Source organism: Lepidothrix coronata, unplaced genomic scaffold (genome assembly GCF_001604755.1).
Source record: "Lepidothrix coronata isolate B3197 unplaced genomic scaffold, Lepidothrix_coronata-1.0 Scaffold95, whole genome shotgun sequence".
NCBI classification, from domain to species: domain Eukaryota; kingdom Metazoa; phylum Chordata; class Aves; order Passeriformes; family Pipridae; genus Lepidothrix; species Lepidothrix coronata.
This window is the reverse complement of record NW_016690275.1, coordinates 1,322,115-1,343,215: the sequence shown is the minus strand read 5'-3', so window position 1 is coordinate 1,343,215 and position 21,101 is coordinate 1,322,115. Positions and strand designations below refer to the sequence as shown.

General features: G+C 39.0%; 1 protein-coding gene across 11 annotated transcripts in view; it reads right to left on the bottom strand.

The window, feature by feature from the left end:
• GRIP1 (glutamate receptor interacting protein 1) overlaps positions 1-21,101 on the bottom strand; it is a 323,893-nt gene that overhangs the window by 145,747 nt on the left and 157,045 nt on the right. The window contains exon 1 of one of the 11 annotated variants that reach the window (XM_017822140.1): positions 15,713-15,811. The exons of the other annotated variants lie outside the window; for them this stretch is intronic. Coding sequence (XP_017677629.1) covers positions 15,713-15,767 — 55 coding nt within the window. The 5' untranslated portion in view covers positions 15,768-15,811. Of the gene's footprint in view, positions 1-15,712; positions 15,812-21,101 lie in introns of those variants that run through there. 11 annotated transcript variants of the gene reach the window in all.

Genomic DNA, 21,101 nt, shown 5'->3' with positions numbered 1-21,101 from the left:
CGATGCTATTAAAGGGCTTTTCCCACCTAAATGATTCTATGAGTCTACCAGATAATCTTACAGAAACTGTCTCAAACACATTTGGTCCATGGTTTTCTTCACATTCCTGGACCTATCAACTTTCAGTCACCTACCGAGGCACATGTCTCAGGAAAACAGTTTTGCTTACACTCCTACCATTTGGCTTCTAGTATCAAACTAGCTCCCTGACATAGTTTTCTTCTGCTGATGAAGGAGCTCAAATATGTTTCTTTTTTGTGGTTTTATGTCATGCTAGAGAATGTCCTGAAGAGGACTAATACAAAAATATTACACCCACATCCTTAGCTATTTTTCCCAATGCTGCAAGGACTCTTTCTTCACTGTATTTTCCAGCTACTTCTGGTGCCCCTGCAGTTTAAGCAAAATTCCTTTTTACTCTTTCTGCACCAAGACTATCTCTTCCAACAGATACTTTATTCTCACAAATGGTGTGAGAATACACTTTATTCTCACAAATGTCTCATCACTTGGCCTGCCACTCCATCCCAAGCCTCCCACCATGATTATCAGTGAATATTCACACCAGCACATATACTTGCCAGTCACTTATGTCATCTCAAAAAAGTTTGGGCTTCCTTTTAGAAAAGAGCTTTCATCTCACCAAACTTTGCTTTCATCTGCCTTTCTCACAAGCCATCCCAACCCAAGTTTCCACACCCAGCTACAGGTTCCGGAGGCACAGTGGAGTGGCACAGTGGAGTGGCACAGTTGAGTGGCACAGTGCTCCTCGGCTTTCATTCTCCTCAGATCTACTTTTGAGCCTCACTGGTCAGGGTCAGCATTGGGGTGGCAAAGCAGGGCAGCTTTGGCAAAGAATTCTATGGACACAAAAGTGTTTAGAGTCACATAAGAGGCAGCTAAATTCAACAACCAAATGCAGGAAAACAAGTACTGACCATATAAGTATTGATTTGCTTTGGGCTTTATTGTCCTTTTCACATGTACTACTGTTTTTGCTTGAAAATCATGGGGATTTCTAGTGTAAGATACTATTCCACAGGCAACAGATAAATTTAACAGGGTTCTGATTTCATCAACAGGTCCCTTGCTAATAAAATCCCAGGAGAAAAATTGAAATCCTGAAACAAACCTAAGATTCTCCACCATGAAAACAAACAGCACCTGCAGTCAATAGGTACATCTGTCTAAGACAGCAAAGCAAACCTATCAGAGATGATCAGCCTATCTGGGCATGCTCCTATCTACATGAAACCATGGAGGACAGCCACCACAGCACAGGCACCACTTATGTTGGCAGACTGAGGAAAGTGAGGACGCTCCAGTGGCTTAGCAGGGGTCCTGCTCCATCTATGCAGAGGAGGCTTAGGCAGTGCAGAGAGCTCATTCCCACAGCCATGACTGCCACCTCATAACATTGTGCTCTATCATTTCCTCCCAAAAGCAGCGGTCCAGATTAGCCAGCAGCACCAATACTAGCACAGCCATCAAATAAAAAGCATCTTCGGCTATCTCATATATAATAAAACCATCACATATATATATAGCATTTGAAAAGCCTCACAATCAGGCCTTTGACAGTTTTTCTGCACTAAAAGGATTCAGCATATGATCTCTTTCTTCTTATCTGATACCTGGGGCTAGAGTGCAGCATGGATTCAGATTTCCAGCATTTGTACTTACAATTTTGGTTCTCCAAATTTTGTTGAAAAGCTACACAGAATCCTTTCAAAACCAAATCTGAATGAGTTAGATCAGAAACAGAGAAATAGATTTGGATGCACTCATTGGCACAGACACTACAAAAGGAACAGCTGCAGAGGAGGCCAAGAACAAAACTTTAATGTGGTTCACGATTCAAGGAGGTGGTATTAGACGAGCAAATGCTTCTGCAATATGCCGAATCCATTAGCAACTTCAAATCAGACAGACAGTCCCCATGGATTCATGTCACAAAACCTACATTTACAGGAAGACTATTCCCCCTTGCAGGAAAGGCTTACCAAGAATAAAACCCCTTGTAATGAAAACCAGCAGAGAGAATAAATTACCATAAATTCTTTGTATGTCAGCTGCTCGGATAATAACATATGAGCTTCGCACTCTCTGCACAAGAACATTCCTGGATATCCTGATGACACCCTGATTGCAAACAGGGATGAAGAAGCTTTAATGCAATCACGTTCTCTCTCTTTCACTTACACAAGCGAACACCATGGTTGCTGTTCTTCCTATTTAAGACAAAGTTGATCTTAAAATAGGTCTGATTTTGTTTATCTTCAGACTTAACTACAACCAAAAAACTGTAACAGTACATACATGTCTCCCCCTCCACATTTTTAGGAAAAGATGAGATCCACTTCATAAAATATGTAGCAGGTATGTTTTCCAGAAAATTCTCTTAAGGAAGGACGATTAGCTATCATTTTCCAAGTCTTTACAATGTTTACGAAGTTAAGACAATTTTATTCATCTTTTGCTACATGCCGTAAAGCTACTATGTTTTACTTATTTTATATTTATCATCCAAATTGGAAGAACAGTGGTTATCTCTTTGCTTTCATGACTTCAGCTCTCAAAGAATTATAAATTTGGGTCTGACTATTCAAATGTCCTACAACACACTTCCTCATATTACAGTATTTCTTTAAACTATGGATTACTCTATGTATTGAAAATTCACGTATACAGAGAGATCAATTTTCAATCTTTTTGCATATAAATACACAACAATACCAGTGTGACTGGTTGCAGAGAACACAACTGCTGTAGATTTATCTCACTCTTCTAAGGAAATTATAATTTAGAATTATTCCTTCCTACATTGTGCAAATCTTTTACTGTAATTATTTGGTATTTGAACTACTGTATTAGCTATAACCTCTGGTTTCAGCAGTAAGATAGCTTCTGGATGTATGTGTCCACATATGTATAAAAATATACACATGTATATTTACATAAACACATATATCCTCCATTTTTTTATGATTTTAAGATGCTTTAATATTTTCCACCACAGTGACAAATAAATACTGAACTTAAGTTTGCTTTTCTTTGTTTCATTCACAGACGTCTTGAAAGTAGTGCATGGATTGTGAATAGTCCATGGGGCACTTACTGAATTTTTCTGCTATCATTACCCATAACATCATTAAATTTTGTGAGATTATACACAGATTTTCCATCTGAGTTTTTAAATTGTTCATGATAACTTTGCAAGAGTCACTTGGTATGTAATCTTCAGCTTTGTAATCAACACTTAACAATCTTAAACTTTGTTTCTGAACAATAACTGCTTACTGTATTCTTTTGCTATTCACCATAATAGCAAAAGTATTCCTCTGCCTTCATGTGTTAGGGCACAGGCTTCAGATATCACTGCATCTGATGTCTCAAAAACAAGAAGTGTAGATATACAACACATTAGATAGAAAGGTATTTTGTTCTTGGATAAGAAATACCGTGATTTTAGTTCACATTACTCTTTTTCATCCTTTTTCACATTCAATCACAATGAAACTCAAGTGTTAACAGAGTAAAAGCAATAAAATTTAATCACATTCTGATTCTCATACTTGGGCTTATAGTGACATCTCAACCAAGAAAATATCTGAAAATATAGTTACTGATCAGCTTAAGAAAATAAGCAGAAAATGGTATCAGTAAAGAGAATCTGAAAATTCTTTCAGCTAACCACAAATCACTCAAATGTCTGAAAACACAAAGTTTCAAACAGGTTACCAAGCCTCGTCTCTTTTGGTATATATACACAAAAAGTCACTGTGGGACAGATTGGGGAACTTATGAGGAACGACCAAAAATACAAGGCAGCTTCGCTCTTTCCAACATCATCCCACTGCTATTTCCCTTTCATGGCAACATGGACAGTAGAATTTTCTGTGAAAAGATCACAGGAAATGTCACTTACTTCATTACTCTATGACTAATTATGAGGAAACAGAAGGAGGGGAGCTCATTTTTTGGCTCCTGAGTAATTCCTGAGCAATACTGAAAAGAGAGAAACCTCACATAGTGAATGAACATGCAAGTGGATGCATGGTGCTACTGAATGCTGCCTTCAGTGGGACAATACACTGGAAATGTTACCTTTGATCCTAATTTCTTTTAAGAGAGTTGTCCATAATATTACATCAGTATCAAGACCATAAAAGTTTAAAACTGCAACAAGCAGAAAACACACACAAATAAAACCTTTTGATTCTTAATGGGTATTTAGGTATCAGTCTCCAAACTTCACCAAACATAGAATCAGCAAAAACAAAAAAACTCCATGAGCTAATACATGCCTGTCTTTTATTAATTTATTTATTCTTAACATTATCAACTATAAAATTCCCTATTGAAGGTGCTGTCAAAGTAGCTTCGAAGTTTCCTATACACATTTGGTGTTTCACAGATTCATTTAAATAATCTTTTTTTTTTTTTTTTGCTACCCAGGGCATCACTTGGACCCTTGACAAACTGAACAATTGCCTCAGCACATTGACTTGGGAGTTCTCAAACTGCACTGCACGTACAGACGTAACATGCAAACCCCTTCAAAATGGCACGTAGTCAATGTGGCTAATGCCCATTCAAGAAGCTCCAACCTCCCCTAGTGTCCCATGGCAGAAATCAGGAAAAGGTTTTTCCCTATTCTGTTGTGGAATCATGAAAAAGAAATAGCCTGGATTCACTACTGCCTTTGTGATCTCCCCTACTCAGCTACCTATTTGCAAAAGCAGCAGCATTTCTTTTGACAGTCAGGTAAAATAAAAAACCCCAAATCACACTGTACACCATAACAACAAAGCAGGTCCAGAATATGCATTGAAAGTCAAACTGACTTGTCTAGGACTGTTAATGAACACTTGAATTACAGCTACATTGAGATCTGGAATCTTGAAGACAGTTGCAAAGCTCAGTAATGGGTAGGCACACCACATCCCAGCCCAACCACTCCAAGCTCTCAGTCTGGGTAAATTGTGAAGATGTGAATCCCATGAAAAATAAGGGCAGAGTCTACTCTTATATTTCTGTAGGGACCATGTGAAAACTGAATGAGGATTTTCTGTTATGTTGGACAAAGGACTCTCTACACTGTGCTACTGCCACAGATGCAACAAAAGAGAAGTCAGCCCTACTCCCTGGGGCTAAAGTTACCACCTCAGTGCAGCTGTCAACCAACACAGAGCAGCTGCTGTTCAATATTACATGGCATATGGACATAAGGAGTAGCTCTCAGACTGGCATTTGCAGGAAATGCAGCTGCTGCTGGTTTGGTGGCCTTGCCTGAACCATCCTGAAAAGGTCCATAACTGCAGTGTTGAAGAGGAAACTGCATCTTCTACAAAGGGAGCTCAAGCACTTCGAAAGGGATAACCTACCTTCCACTTGTTCCTGCTAGCATTTGGAAGGGTTCCTGCTGCCTTGGGAACTCCATAATATTGAGTAAAAGTAGCTGTTGGGCACGTTTATCACTGTGTTACACAGTTCCAGAGTGAAAACAGAGAGAGACAAGATGTAACTAGACAATCTTCTGGACTGATGAACTTCCCAAGGAACTCCCTAACCAACACTGCGCTCCTCTGCCTTTTTTTTTTTTTTAAGTATTAAAACAAAACCTAAAAAAGAATCTCTGTTTTCTCTGTTCCTTCTCATTCTTTGAGAAAACAGCTATTAATTAGAAAGTTTATGCCTGTTTCTTTTTGAAGAATGCAATTTCTTTTTACTTTCAAGTTTTGGGATTTTTTTTGTCCAACAAAAATTAACTGTTCATATTACATCTTTGCTCAGGCTGTCAGGTTTTCTCTCAATTACTAACTCTTTTTAGCTCAGTGAAACAACAATTGTGGTAAATTTATACTCAGGTTCAGGAAAATGGAGTCCTGACCCACAGGTGCTATAACAATTTATACAAAAATGTATGTACATAAGCATGTCACTAAAGGAAAAAAGACATAAACCCTGTCACTGGAAACTTTAAAATACTCAAACGTGCCCTCCTTTTGACCGCTGGGGAGAAGGCAATGATATATCAACTTAAGCCTCATAACATGGTAGGAAATTTCATCTTTGTTATTTATCACTGGCTTGTGATACAGTTGAGAACACCATGCCCACACTACCTTTGCAAAGTTGCACTGGTCTCTGAGAGGTCACAACACACTGGATGTCCAGAAAAAAACCAACAAAACTAAATTCCAGGCACAATTTCTTCTGCCAGACAGAGCTGTCAAATTCTAGTTCATTAAAAATAGAGATGTTTCCTTGAGAGCATTGTGGATTTAAACTGTATTTTACTGGTGACATTTACCAATGCACTGTGGTAATGCAGTCACTAGAATAGCTGGTATTTCTTTGCTTAACATCTTTCTCTATTCACTGTTGAGAAGCTAAGGCAGAATAAGCCTGTTAGATGCTATTTCCAGTAACATGTTTTCCCCCACAAAACTATGTCTCATGTTTGCTTTTTCATAATCAGTCCAATCTGGAGCAATTTTTCTGCCCCAATACACTTTCAGAGAAGTCTCCTTTTCTTGTAAAAATTTCACTCTCAACAGCATTAATAAAAACTTAGGATGAGCAGTTCAAGGGATAAAATAGAGAGGCTGCAGTAGAGACTTATATTACTTTCTCTTTTCTGTTACAAAAACTTTCTGGGCAGAAGCTTTCTTTCAGCCCAGGGCTGAATATGTTGAGATAGCAACTTAAAAGGTTCCTAAATATTAGAGGAGTGATACTTTAAATCAAACGCCCAAAAGAAGAATGGAGGCAAAAAGGACGAGCATCTTTAAAAGTTCATACACTTACAAGATGCCAACAGAACCCTGGCTTGTATCAGAAATTGTGTGGCCAGCAGGACTAGTACAGTGATCAACCCTCTGTACTCGGCGCTGTACTTGCTGAGGCTGCACCTCAAGCCCTGTGTTCAGTTTTGGGCCCCTCACAACAGGACAGACCTCGAGGTGCTGGAGGGTGTCGAGAGAAGAGCAAGGATGCTGGTGAAGGGTCTGGAACACAAATTTAATGAGGAGTGGCTCAAGGAGCTGGGGTTGTTTAGCCTGGACAAAAGAAGGCTCAGGGAAGACCTTATCACTTTCTACAATTACCTAAAAGTAGACAGGTGGGAGTTGGTCTCTTATCTCAAGTAACAAGTGATAAGACAAGGATCTGACAATCCTCAAATTGTGCCAGGGGAGGTTTAGACTGGGTATTAGGAAAACCTTCACAGGAAGGGTTGTCAAGCATTGGAACAGACTACCCAGGGAAGTGGTGGAGTTGCCATTCCTGGAGGTATTTAAAAGATGCATAGATGTGTCACTAAGGGACATGTTTTAGCGGTGGACTTGGCAGTGCTGAGTTAATGGTTGAACTCTATGATCTTAGAGTACTTTTCCAGTCTCAATGATCCTAAATGATTCCAAGAGTGAGGGAATGACACGGTGCTTGTGGTAACACTGTGGTAGATCAGTTTGATAACGCAGAAAGTTTCATTCATTTATATTACTAATAAATTTATGAATTTTTAATATAAAACTTTTTCCCTTCAAGAAAAAAACATGCTATGAACCAGTCTCCTTTTGCTTGCAACTTGCCAAAACTTGGTCCTTTGGGATAGTCTCCAACCAGGGCAGTCCTCCCTGCATGCCCCCCTTAGCACCCTCAGGCCAGCAAAACTCCTGTGGGGAATGCAGACAGAGAAGCAGAAATGAATTTACCTTTTGTTGATTTACTGACAGCTGTTTGGAGAGGTGGTGTAAGGAAGAGACTCGCCTGCTTAGGGATCATGTCTGCAGAAAGACTTTGCTCTGGCAGAAACACATCAGCAGCACCACAGTGGCAGAGAATGAAATACAGATGGGGTACTACTCACCAGAGTCATGCTAGGAGACAGATTAAGCTGCAAAAATGCAGAAATCTGCCTAAAAATGCAAGTATACTCTCACCCCTATTCCATAGTGTATTTCAGCTTTAGCAGATCCCCAGACTAAGTATGTATAAAGCACATGAGAGCATGACTCCATTCTTCACATGAGTAGTAACAGCCCATTTCCACCTGGAGCCTCACCTTGCAATACATTCCTAAAACATCTGTGTAAGTACTACTACATAATTGTAGACTTTAACTTCATATGGGATAAAACATTTTCATAAAATGACCAATTTTAACTCCTACTATTTAACTCTGAGCAGCTCGGGTCCCTGTTTCTCTCACATTGTGTGCCCTTCTCAGTGCAAGCCATATCTGCTTCACGTCCAGCTTCTCTCACATCCCCCTCATTTCTCTTTTCCCCATTGTCCTCTTTCCTATTTGCTCTGCAGAGCTCCCAGCAGTGCTGCATCTCTTGCTGTTGCTGCTCATTCCCCCAGTTGCAGCTCAGCTCTCCTCTGCCTGCTACCACAGCACCCCAGGGCACTGGGGACCATGGGCAGCACCAGCTGACTGCAAAGCAAAGGCCTGCAATGTGTACCATCTCTTCTCTTCCACCGCATGCCACCCTTCTCCTTTCCATGTTTCCTCAGGCTTCACCTCCATTCATGTAATTCTGTGGAATTAAGATACTTCAAACTGATCGAAGCTCCCATGGGCACCACATAGGCACAGGCAGAGAGTAAATTTGTTTTCGAAGAAAAATACAGTGCTCTCATGAGAAGGCAAAGGTGGGCATAGGTTTTTGCAGACTTGCAAAATTTGCAATGTCTGCCCCACTGTACGTGTCTAGTGCTTGGCTCCAGCCTGCTTCACACCTTCTGTGCCACTCTGGGATGCTCACCCAGACTGAATTTCTGGGATATTTTTGAATCTTGTCCTCTGATGTCTGTTATAACTATTTGAAACAGCAATGACACTGAAGATAAACTCATGAAACATTTGCAACGCACTTCTATCCTGCAGCAAAGCTGATAATTGGAAGGATGTTTGTCCAACACCCTACCCGTGAGCAAGTCTGGGGTTTCATTATTTACAGCTCAAATGTTTTGCCTACAGTCATATTAAAACTGGCACCATTTATCAATAAACTGTTTTCTTAAAATAGCTTCACCTTTAATATTCAGGGAGCCTACAAACTGACACATAATAATCTTTGTTTTATTATTTTCCTCAGAATACTTTTGAGAAGAGAGAAGTATAGCTATTCCCATTGGGCCACTAGGGACAAAGCACAAGGTCCCAAACACTTGCTGAACTGTTGTGCAAGAAGTTCAGCAGGAATCAGTCAAAGACGTCTGCAAATCTACATGTGCTGGGAAAAAAAATTCCTACATTTTACATGTGTAACTTATATCAGAGCTGCCATATCAGCTATCAGCTACTAATATCTGATAGATAAGGGATAGCTAATGGCCACTTACCATCTCTTTATAGGATTGCAGCTTTCTCTTCACACCTTACAGGCACCTGCATGCAACTATATCTGTTTATCTAAACCAGAGATAATTTCTGTGCAGAACTCCAGTCATACACACATTCTCAGACTGTGAGGGCTGCAGCAGTGCTCCTAGTTTAAGTAGTACGTGCTTGATTTGGAAAGTATTTTATGTCTTTCTTTTCTGTCAAAGCTTCACACAGATTGGTTAGAATGCTGCTGTACTTTAGATCATCCTGAATAATTAATAAAGAGCTTGCCAGTTCTTGAATATATTAGCAGTGAAGAAATATTGCTTGAACTTGTGAACTGTGATCAGCTTGCTGCAGAAGAGAAAATCCTTTCTCCTCCTTTCATTACTTCTTACAACATTAAGTTCAAAGAATTCTTTTGAACAAAAGGACAATATTACAAACTAATAATGCTCATTAAATAAGTCTGTCTCTTTTGTTCTAACATACTCAGTGCTGGAAAGCCTAAAGAGCAATTACAGAAGGAACATCTTAACAAAAATTCATCTCTCTCCCTCCCCTTCAGCAATAATAATACAGGCACTTACAGTTTCAAAGCAATCTTAAAACAATCCTGGCCAAAGCCATTCTTAAGTGCAAATAAAAAAGTCAGCACCGGTGAAAAATCTAGAAGGGAAAAAGTCATGCGGTGTCTTCTCTGCTCTCTCACAGTCTTTGGCAACTTCAGTAACTGTTCCTAACCAGTGATGAACAAACCAGAGTAAGGAGTCCAGGGCTGTCCCCCAGACTACCACGGACAAGCTAAATGACATAGGGCAGATCATGGTCACTCTTTGCCTTCATTTTCTTATTTGACAAACAGTCTCTCAATAAAATATTAAAAAAAAATAAAAAAAAATCCAAGCACCAAGGAATGTTTTTTGTGTTGTTTTGTTTGTGCTTTTTTTTAAATTATATTTACTACATTACAAGAACTAAGAGCAATGTCAAAACTTCTGCTGACAGACGTCCACAGCTCTCCCCTGAGGATTCTCTCCTGTCTTCTCATGAAGGGTACTCTAATGGCTGAAGTAGGGCTGCAATGCTGGAAGTGGCCCTGAAGGTCATACATGCTAGTGGAAAAGAAAGTTTTCAGATTTTGCTTCTACTCTTTATTCTTTCACTGCAGTTCATTTACTAAGTCAGAAAAAACCACAGAACTCACTTGCATAAAAATAATGCAAAAAATCTAACAGATGTGGACATCTTGGATAAACAGGTGTTGTATGAAAAACCTTAAAGCATATTTCCAAAACCCCAACTGAATGCACAAAGTCAACAAATTCATACTGACTGCCTATTTATAGAACTTAGCAGACACTTAAGAGTTTTCTGAATATTCAGAACTAATTTTAGAAAGACAGAGCCAACCTATGTTCAAAAGTCCTTACAGATATTGTTACTTGTGACTTTTTACTTCATTCAAAGCAAGCTGTTGCCTCAGTTCTAGTATTGTAAAGTTGTATTTTTATGAACAACTTATTGGTACAATTAGAATTACTATTAAAATAATATACCAGCTGGTTACTTGCTGTCACAACCTGGGATGATTCTCTGGAACACTGGCAAGTTTGTAATAAGATACTATACAGCCTTGGTGTCAAGTCCTAAGCATGACTTTAATTTCATGCTTTAAAAAAAATTCTAGGTTTGTTTATGTTTTATTTGCTTGTGCACAAAGAAAAGTATAACATACATCCAGCTACATTCAGAATTCATCCTTTGATGCTTTAGGAACCTAACCAATTTTTAGATAACTGATCATCTTGTAAAATGGAGTGCACCATCCTGTCTTTAAAGCTCGCTTTATCTCACTGTATTGGAAACATACTGGGAGCATAAAAATATATGTCTGCAGAAAGGATCTGTATGCACAGTAGGTGATAAATTATCCTGAGGATATGCTATAAAGCTTTGATGGTGAAAGGCATACCACTCAGGTCCTCATGCTATGCCCTGTGTAACTACAGTTGACATCTTTATCAGAGTGCTCCTATTCCTTTTCCATTATAATAAAATCCAGAATAACTTCTCTGATCTGTGTATGTTAAAATATGCAGTCCTATCTCTAACAAAGAGCCCCATTTCTGTAAGCAGCTTTACACTCCAGACACAGCTTCCTAAAAGTCCTGTTCTTCAGGTTAATAAAGGAAAAAAACCAAACATGTCTATACATAAATTAACCAGAGTCATGGCTTTGTAATGCACTGCTTGAAAGGCATTTTTTAAACTATAAAGTGTTTAATTGAGCTGTAAACCTGACTAGTTTACACATTTCAGCAACTTTTCACATACTATATATGTATATTGTTCACTGGTGTACTTAACACAATAATTGTAAATTGTACCATTTTTATTTAGCATGTATATGCAATGTGATTACCACAGGCTCTTTGGTATGCACAGCATACTGCTCAGTGCTCAAGGTCTTACAGGAATAAACTGGGGGGGGAAGCCCCCTAGTATTTCACCACTGCAAAACAAAATCACCCTACAATACAAGCAGCCATATAAAGAGCAGATTTGTGGTTGATCTTACAACTTCAAATGTGGCTTTTCCTTACATACAGTTGGTTCAAGTGTAAGTAACCATTCTCTCTAAGTCTAGTACTTCTCATAGTGATAACTGTAGAAACAGTTACTACTTCAGATTTTGACTTATATTGTTCTTTTGTGATAGAAAAGAGGTAAAAAATTAAAATTATATAAAAACTAACCCTTCCTCTTCTCAGTGCAAATTTTAGTAGCTAATATACCTTTTCTCTTTTAAGAACCACTTAACTACATTGCTTAAAATATATATAATACACATATATCCAAATACATATAGATAATCACAACTAAAAAGAGACTGAGCCAGCAATATTTCAGCTCAAAGGTAAAAGCATGAGAGATTTATTCATTAAAGAAATCAGGTCACTCCAGCACAAACTCCCATCCACCATAAACATTTTAACACCTATTAAAAAGATGTATAACTGTAGAATGTAGAAACAATGCACTGGTGTAGAAACAACACATTGGTGTAGAACTCAGGAATGGTTTTTTTGGTCCTCAGACGATCTAAATTCAAATCATGTCTCAGCACCTATGAGGAAGCAATCTCACACAGCATTGTTCTTGCAAATTGCATCACCAAATAACATAATACTTTTCTTCTATGGTTGGTTGTTAATGGACACAAATATGAAGCTCTGCCTGAGCTTGGTAACATGTGATTTCATTACTGAAAATGTACTGACCTCCAAAATAAAGATTCAAAAACCTGAAGTGTAATACACATTAAGGGAACTAATCTCATAGTCTTTTAAATTTCCTGCATGAATAATTATTGTGCACTTCTTGTTTGCCACATATTTTGCCTTAAAAGGGGGTGGCTGATACAGTGGAAATACAGAAGACTTGGTGTACTGCAGCCTCAGCAGATGCAGTGGCCCTTGCACCCAGAGAGGCAATACAGCACAGAAGGAGTGCATGGGCAGGGGCAGCAGTGAAGGAGGGCTAAGAGGCAGAGAGGTTAGACCAGTAGATATTTGAAGGTCCCTTCCAAACCAAATCATTCTGTGATTCTACGACTGTGCCTGTCTCCTACGAATGGCATAAGTTTGAGGGTAGAGGGCAGAGAAGAAGACCAATGTTCCCATCTGAAGACGACCCTGGAGGTTATCCACTGCAGGGTCTAACTCATAGCTATGGGAAGGAAGGGCAGCAGCAGGTCACTGACTGGGTTTTGGAGAGCGTGCCCACAACTGTTATTTCTGCCTTGAAACTAGCTCAGAACACTTGAAGATTCTCCTGCCAGAGATTTTTAAATTACAAACTAAGCACGCAAAGAGACATAGCTCTCCTTTTTGCTTTGAAAGGTTAAAATGAAGCAAAGGAAGAGGGGAGTGCAACTGTTGTAAAATACAGTATTGCCTGAACATCTCCCCGTTGGACAGAATTGCTTTTGGAGAGTGTCTAGTTGCCCAGAATGAGGCATTTCTGTTTACATCCTTATCTGAAAAAAATGAAGTTACAAGCTTACCTTGTCAAGATAGGTATGAAAAATGATGTAACATAAAGAAAGAAAACCACGTATTTCCACTTGCTGATGTACAGTTAACTCACATAATTTATTAAAAACACAAGACACTAATCAAGTGCACAGTATACCTATATCTTTTCACCACGGTAGGATCTGAAAAACAGTAAAGAAATTATTTTGGGGAACTGCACAAAGGTACAGGATTAGTGCAGAAGAGAAAGATCCTAGCAGAGACAGATTGGGGGCAAGTACTAAAGTAAGGAAAACTGCTTTTGGAGCAAAGAAATTCAATGAATGCACCAAACCACACGACTAGCAAGTTAGAAAGGAAGGAGATCTTACAGCTGATGCAGCAGCAGGAAATTGCCAGCTGTTGGCAAAAATCCTCTGCACACTAACAGTGTGAAGGTCCATCCCTGTCCTCAGCTAGCCTGACTGTGTTGAGCACTCTGTAACTGGTGTCTGAGATGCAAATGCCAAGGCCACAGAACCCAGAGAATTAGCTAAAAGAACAGAGGTTTTACTCAAAATGGTGAAAATTAAGGAACCTGTCAATTAGGACAGTTACTCCAGTCCAGCATGCATATGGCTTACAGGAGAATATATGGACACACCTCTAGACTGTCTTTTTTTTTTATTGATTGTTAATACTAGAGACAAGCATAAGGCACACTAACACAAAAGATCAGTAGTATCATGCTGGTTCCTATTGGGAGGGAGTGGGAGGAGCAAGGAGTCTCAAAGGAAGTTAAGATTATTTCAAAGGAGAAAAAAAAACCACTAGCCTGAGTTCTGTTGGCTGACGGAAGCGTGAAAGAATTAAGATGGCTATGATGTATAAGATTATTGATTATCCCAGGAAAACTGTGTTTAACTGTAGCAACAACTCTCATCAGTGAGAGACTAAATTAGTGCCCAGATCTGTTTTATAAAGACATCAGCAGACAAAAAGATTGCTCTACTCACAACAGAAGAAGAAAAAACACTGACTTTCAACCTGATAAATGTGTAATAGAGCTACCAGAATAGAAACATTTTACACATATGAGAAAAACAGGCATTACCCAGCACAGATTTGACAGAGAAGTAAATCTACAGAGGAGAGGATGATTAATAAATATTTAAGCTCACGTATTTTGAACAACGTGGTCCCACACAGCAATCTAAAGAACAGGAAAATGCATTACATAAGTTTGATTGCAGTATTCTTCTCTTTTTCCATTACTGACCTCATTGTATTAGCATGTTACCCTTTCATGCTTCTGCAAAATAAAACACTAATTGATTTTGAGCTATCCTGACTAATAATCAAAGAGTTCTGATTTTTCAAGCTAGGCTGATAAAAATAGTTTAGTTCACATATGGATGTATATCCAGCTGCACAGTAACGGCCATTAAATATTTCACAGTACCCAAGATAAAAAACAGAAGCTTCTTATTTGCAGACACACAATACTACTACAGTGTTGGAAGTTTCCAGTAAAAAATTGAGCCAAAATCCCAAATTAAACCCTTCTACATAGAGAAAGAAAAAATTATCAAATATCACAGATTTTTTTTAAAGTTATTTTTAGAAAATAAGGTGTGTTCATTCCTGAAGAGGGAAGGTGTCTTAGGCAGGTTTTCATATATCTGCTTTAATAATCACACAGAACTCAGAGTAGGATGTAAGTAGTATTTTAAAGTTCTGAGTGGTAAAACCAGAGACTAAAAAGATTTACAGTAACATAAAATGCACACTGCTCTAACAGGCAAATTAACTTCACAAGTGTGACATGAGAGTGCAGCCCTGAAAAAACACACACTACTATCTGTACTTCACCACATACAACAGCCTTTGGCATCTAAAGCACAGGCAAAGACAGCTCACAAAGGACAGGAAACAACAGAAACTCATCCTGGATATAGGTTCTGGATAGCACTGTCAGTTGTTTCCACTAAGGCAGACCATGCACTGACCCAGGAGGGACTCCTCTGAGCGGTCAGCAGAAATACAATGCAATTACAGCCCACAATAACTTTAGCACTTCATTTAGGAAAAAAAAAATCCTCCTTTTAGCAATTAAAAAAAAAAAAGAAAAGAAAAAGAAAAGAAAACAGGAACCTGTCTTCCTAGCAAGATCACAGCCTGGGACATGTAAGGACGTTAACTGAAAGAGCTCCTACACTCTTCTGTATCAGGAGTTCTTTGTTGCCTGACAGTAAATTGGAAAGACAGTCATATTTAAAAGTAAAAACAACAGGCTGTGTCTCTAGAAGGATGCAAAGGAGCCCCTGAATGAGTAAGAAGAAAAGCACGTTACCTTTAGCAAGTCTCCTCAGGATCTGACAGCGGCATTTGAAAGAGACAGCTATCATTCTGGCTGCCTGCCTCCCTGGCACAGCGCGCTCGGGGCTCTGCTCGGGTGAATGCAGCAGCAGCCTATGAATTCCTCCTTCCGCACATACCAGGCGAAAGGTAGCCCCGGTAGGGAGTGACAAGGCTTAATTCCTCTTGGCTGATGCAGAGATCAGCTCCATGTCAAACAGCAAAGCTGTGTCATTCACTACTAGCACCGTCACCACCACCTGCATGAGGAGATGAAGGGCTTACAAAGCCGTATTTCTTTAAAAGCTAGAAAGCATCCAAATGCGCGCACGGACGTGGATATTAGAGGGAGACGTTCCCCAGCCTCTCGCATTCCCTGACCCTGCAGGGAGCGATGGTTGCTGTGCCAGGCAAAGGGCCACATGTTTCAGCAAAACGTGGTGATTTTTCTCCTCTTTCCTCACATCTTTCCTTTCCCTTACTGTTCCCTCTAGATAAAAAGGGCAGAAACACCAGGAATCCTACTTCTGGGGGAGGAGGAGTCTATTTCAAATGGAAAATACTCTAATCAAAGTATAATAAATATTTACTCTTACAGATCTGTAAGAAAGAAGAAAAGAAAAAGCCTGATTTGATAACCTGGAAAGCTTTTTGACAATCGTAGACAAGTATATTACAGCCATTGAAGCACAGACCACAGGGGGAGGGAGAGAGCTGGAGGGAAGTGATGGATTGTTCTGTGTGGGCAGGACTGCCAAGCATTTGATCACACCAAAATAAAATGATGCTGCATAGAAAACAAACAGCAAATCAGGTTTTTTCCTCTCACTAGAGAGCAGATTTTAGTGCACCTGAAAAATATATTTGGCCAAACATTGCACCATTTATAAGATATCTTCAGCTCACCAGGAGTTTTATATCCTCTCATGCCTCTTCAGACAGCAAATTAACCTGCTTGTAGAATTCATTCAGAAAACTATGAAGTAGAGCACACCTCTTAAACAAGAGTTTCATCTCACCTTTACGGATCCAGAAAACTACCACAGGACAAAACTCAACACTCATCCTAAAAAACAAAGAATCAAATCAAAATAACCTATATAGAGCTTGTCATGTCAAATCTATGTGCAAACCCTAAGTCCTGCATCAGATACTCTCCTTCAGAACAACAGATAATTATTTCTTTCTCAAGATTTATCCTTGAGTAATATATTTAAAACTGTCTTCATATATTCTGTCCCATTCATGTGCTTTCATTACAAAATTCTGCCATATTTTATCTATCACTATATTTACTGTTATGGTCCAGTGTCATGGTGCACATCTTCTACTGTCATCTACTGAAAGCCTGGAGGAGGCACGGACAGCTTTCACATTTGGAGCCTTTTCTCTCTCCCTGCCCACTCCACACTGTATCAGCAGCCCTGTGCTTCCCATATTACAACTCCCTATTACAGTGATTGCTTTTCTTTTTTTTTTTGTTTTATTGGTTAGAGCAACAGCCATATTTCCAAGGTGAAACATTCCATCAGCACAACTGCAATTGCCCAGACAGATCTGGTGAAAATTGATTTTATTTCATTGTCATTAAAAACAGATAAGGGTAATCGAGTCATCTGTTCACCATCCTTGTTATCGCTTCTTATAGCTGCTGTTGTACCAGACAGCCATAAAACCCAACCAGTAGAAAAGCAGATGCACCTGAAGCCATGGACTGATGGCTCCAGCCCTGTAACCACAGACCTTCAGACAGGGATGGACAGGGTGTGCAAGGAGGGGTGAAACTAGGGGAAGAACATGAAGGTTTAAGTCAGTGTAATTCAATGGTCTGGAAGAAAAATGGAAAATCTTGGACCATCACGGAGGGGGAAGGGGAGAAGAGTTGTGTATTCGTGTTCTCCCATAAAGAGAAAACCAAGAGAAGGGTAAGTGGCTCTCTCTCTGACAATACACTTTTTGAGTTAAAAATTTGCCACTATTCTTCCAGGTCACCTTCTGCTCAAGTAACAGGACTTCACATCAATAATACCAATAAATACCACCCTATATATGCTTTCCTTTCTCTCTGATGCCCTGGAAAAGCTGTTCCAGAAACCATCTCAAGCCTATAGCCTCAGCACACAGCCTCTGCTCACAGCTCTTCCAGGTCTGAGATGCTGAAGCTGCCTGCACTTGCTGCTCTCCTTCTGCAGACTGGCATCCAGAATCCTTATTACTGTCACTGCATCTGCCAGATACCTGTCCTCGATGCCATAAACCTTGCTGTGCCCAGACAGACCCATTTAAACACTTCCCCTTAACTCAAGGGCAACCAGAAGATACCAAAAGACCATCATTTAGCTGCCCTAATATTTGTTCTTTGATTCTTCCCAGTCAGCTGTGGGGTCATCAGGCAGGCTGGTCTCTGCTCCCACCTCTTTGGACATGGACCTGCCAGCATCAGAGCCAGGTGAGCCTGCAGTGCTCCTCCTGCCCTTCAAAAGAAGGTGATTTTGGTGAGCAGCTCTTAACTCAGGAGTCCACTTTTGTGCAATTTTAACACCCTTGAGGACTCCCAATGTGTAAAGAATGGCAAGAGGCTGTATCTACACCACAAGGAAGAACTGATTGCTGCTTGCCTTTGTCATTTGTAGCCTCCTTTACCAAGGGGGCTGAACCAGTGTTAGTTGTGAAGTCAGATCACAGAGTTCAGACACAGGAGAAAAATCAAGCCTTTATGTAATGAAATGCTGCACCCCAATGAGACTAAAACTGTGCAACCCTGTAATAATTATACAGAAATTGTGACATATATGCAACACCGGTGGCATACTTGGTCAGAAAAGGTTTTACTAACAGCGAAAAGATATATTCCTTGATCCAAAAAGCTTATTGTATTGTTTACTACTTCTAGATTACTGGTGCATATGCTAAATAGCCTCTGAAGCACTGTAACAGTCACTTCCAACCAAGCCAAAAGGATTAGTTTTTGTTTATGTTTCTTCAGACAATTCTTCTGTCCTTGCCAAAGGTCATGTGCAGATTTGAATTCCTCAAAAAGATTTTGGATGACAAAGAATTCATACTTCAATTACAGCACAGAACGTAATGATATACTGTATGTACTGCACTTCTTTTTTTCTTCATTTTTGATAGGTCAAGAAAAGATGCAGTTACTGAAACAATTTCTAAAATAATTACTCATGACACACATGGTTTTATCACCTTCTTGCCTGACGATCACCAGGATTCACAGAACTGTTCTTGTCCAAAGTTCTACTTCTGAAATGAATTTAACTATATTTTTTTACCAAATTAAGGATTTTGTGATAATTAAATGTCTCAACATTCCAAAAGCCAGTCATCATTTTCTGAGGTGTCAGTCATTCAAGCTCGGTTCAGGAGGAAAAACTGGCTCTTCAGGAGGAAATACGGGGAAGGAGGTAAAAACAAAAAGGGGTAGGTAATGTAATATTAGGAGATCAAAAACCTTCAGACATAGTGAAAAATTATTTATACTCTATATAAGACAGGTTAAACTCTTTAGTAATTACATTTCTTCCTTAATAATCAACAGAGCTACACATTTTGTTACTATTTTCCCTGGGCTCATCTGTAAGAATCTTTTTTCATTGTGATCCATTTGGACAGCAGCATGAATTTATATCACTTTTATTGCTGCACTCATTTCTTTCTTCAGGAGCCTGAAAGGTTATTTATAAACTCTAGAATATATGTAACACAAATACTTTGTCAACTGAATTTGTATTCATAAGTACTCAGTAGAAGGTCATTAGATGAAAGAAGCTTATATTTCCATATGATAAGCCAGGCAGTATATTATATGTACCCTATTTAACATCATCTTCTGGTTAATCTTATCAGATCATATTAGCCGAAATAAATGAATCAAAAAAAAGTTACTATCTATTACACTTCTCTGTAGAACAAAAAAAAAATATGTAATGAAATTTCTCTAAAGTAAATTGAAGATTATAATCTTTATACAGTGTGACATTTAGATACAATCAGGAAATTTCTGTTAAGAAACAGTATTCAAGGAAGAATACAAATTCTACAAAATATCAAATTGTCTTTGAGGGGAAAAAAATAAGTTTGCAAAAAATGCATTTCTTTCCAGAAAGCATGACTCTAACATATGCATCCTTCTGTTTCATAGAAATACATATACCCAGAAGATGCTCTAGGTTAAATTCCACGCATGCTGTATCAAACATTTCCTTTCATGTACTGACTGAACAGCATCTAAAACCAGTTACTCCTCTCTCCCTTTTTCACTTTACAGGGGATTTGTCCATATGATCTGCTATAATTGTTTCTGGATGTCACATGCTCCTATTTTTCTTTACAGGCTAAGTTTGTGTGTAACCACCTTGAAGCAGATGCACCAGACTACTCACTCAGTCATAGTGATGTACAGCATAGACCCAGACCTTCAAAGAAAGCCAACCCGTGGGGTTCAGTGGAGACAGGGATGTGCTCAAACTACAGTCTCACCAAGACATTAAGGCAACCAGAAAGACATGCAGATATCAAATGTTTCATGTGCCAAGAAGACACAGTGATATCTACTGGATCTACCTGCATAAGAAAACTGAAATTAAATATTATGAAGTCTGAATGCATTAAGATTTTGTACAACTCAATATTTTGTTTCATCGTTTTACAAGCTACTGCTGACATCATCATTTTACAAGCTACCACATTATTCAAATGGAAAAGTCAGATTTTTAAGGGAAAAGAGAATTATTTTAGCTCTAGAAATAACAAATGATTTTAAGGATATTTCTGTTTCAAAAACTAAAACATTTCCACTATGGTATTTGATACATGCTTATATCAATCAAGAACTAGCAACAAAACCAGCAATCTCACTCCTAATAAATCAAAATTTTTCACCCCCAAGAGCCGTATTCCCATTCAGCAGCAGGCTCAGTCAGTCCACCATTTTGCAATGGATACTGCTCTATTATGAAGATTCCCCTTCACTACAGGGAGAGAGAATAAAAAGGCAAATGCAATAAAGACACCCTGTTACTCCCCAGTGCTCGGATTATGAAAACAGACAACTTGTCAGATTTGCATAATTTGGAGGATCTTGTAAATTTATGTTTTTATTAAATCAACTACAGCAGCTATTTTCTAGCTATATTAACCACATTTGCAACACTGTCAGGCAATTTCATGCAGACATTGTAGTGCAATGCTTTAAAGGCCATTAAGAGTCATAAAAGGTGCTCTGGCTTCAGAGGATCCTCACTGCAGCACATATGAAGGAGATACAGCATGTTGAAAAACAGGAATATGTATGTGCTGAAAGCAGTAAGACATGACAAGAACACATCTGTTAAAGATCTGAGTTGATGCCAAAACACCATTGCATG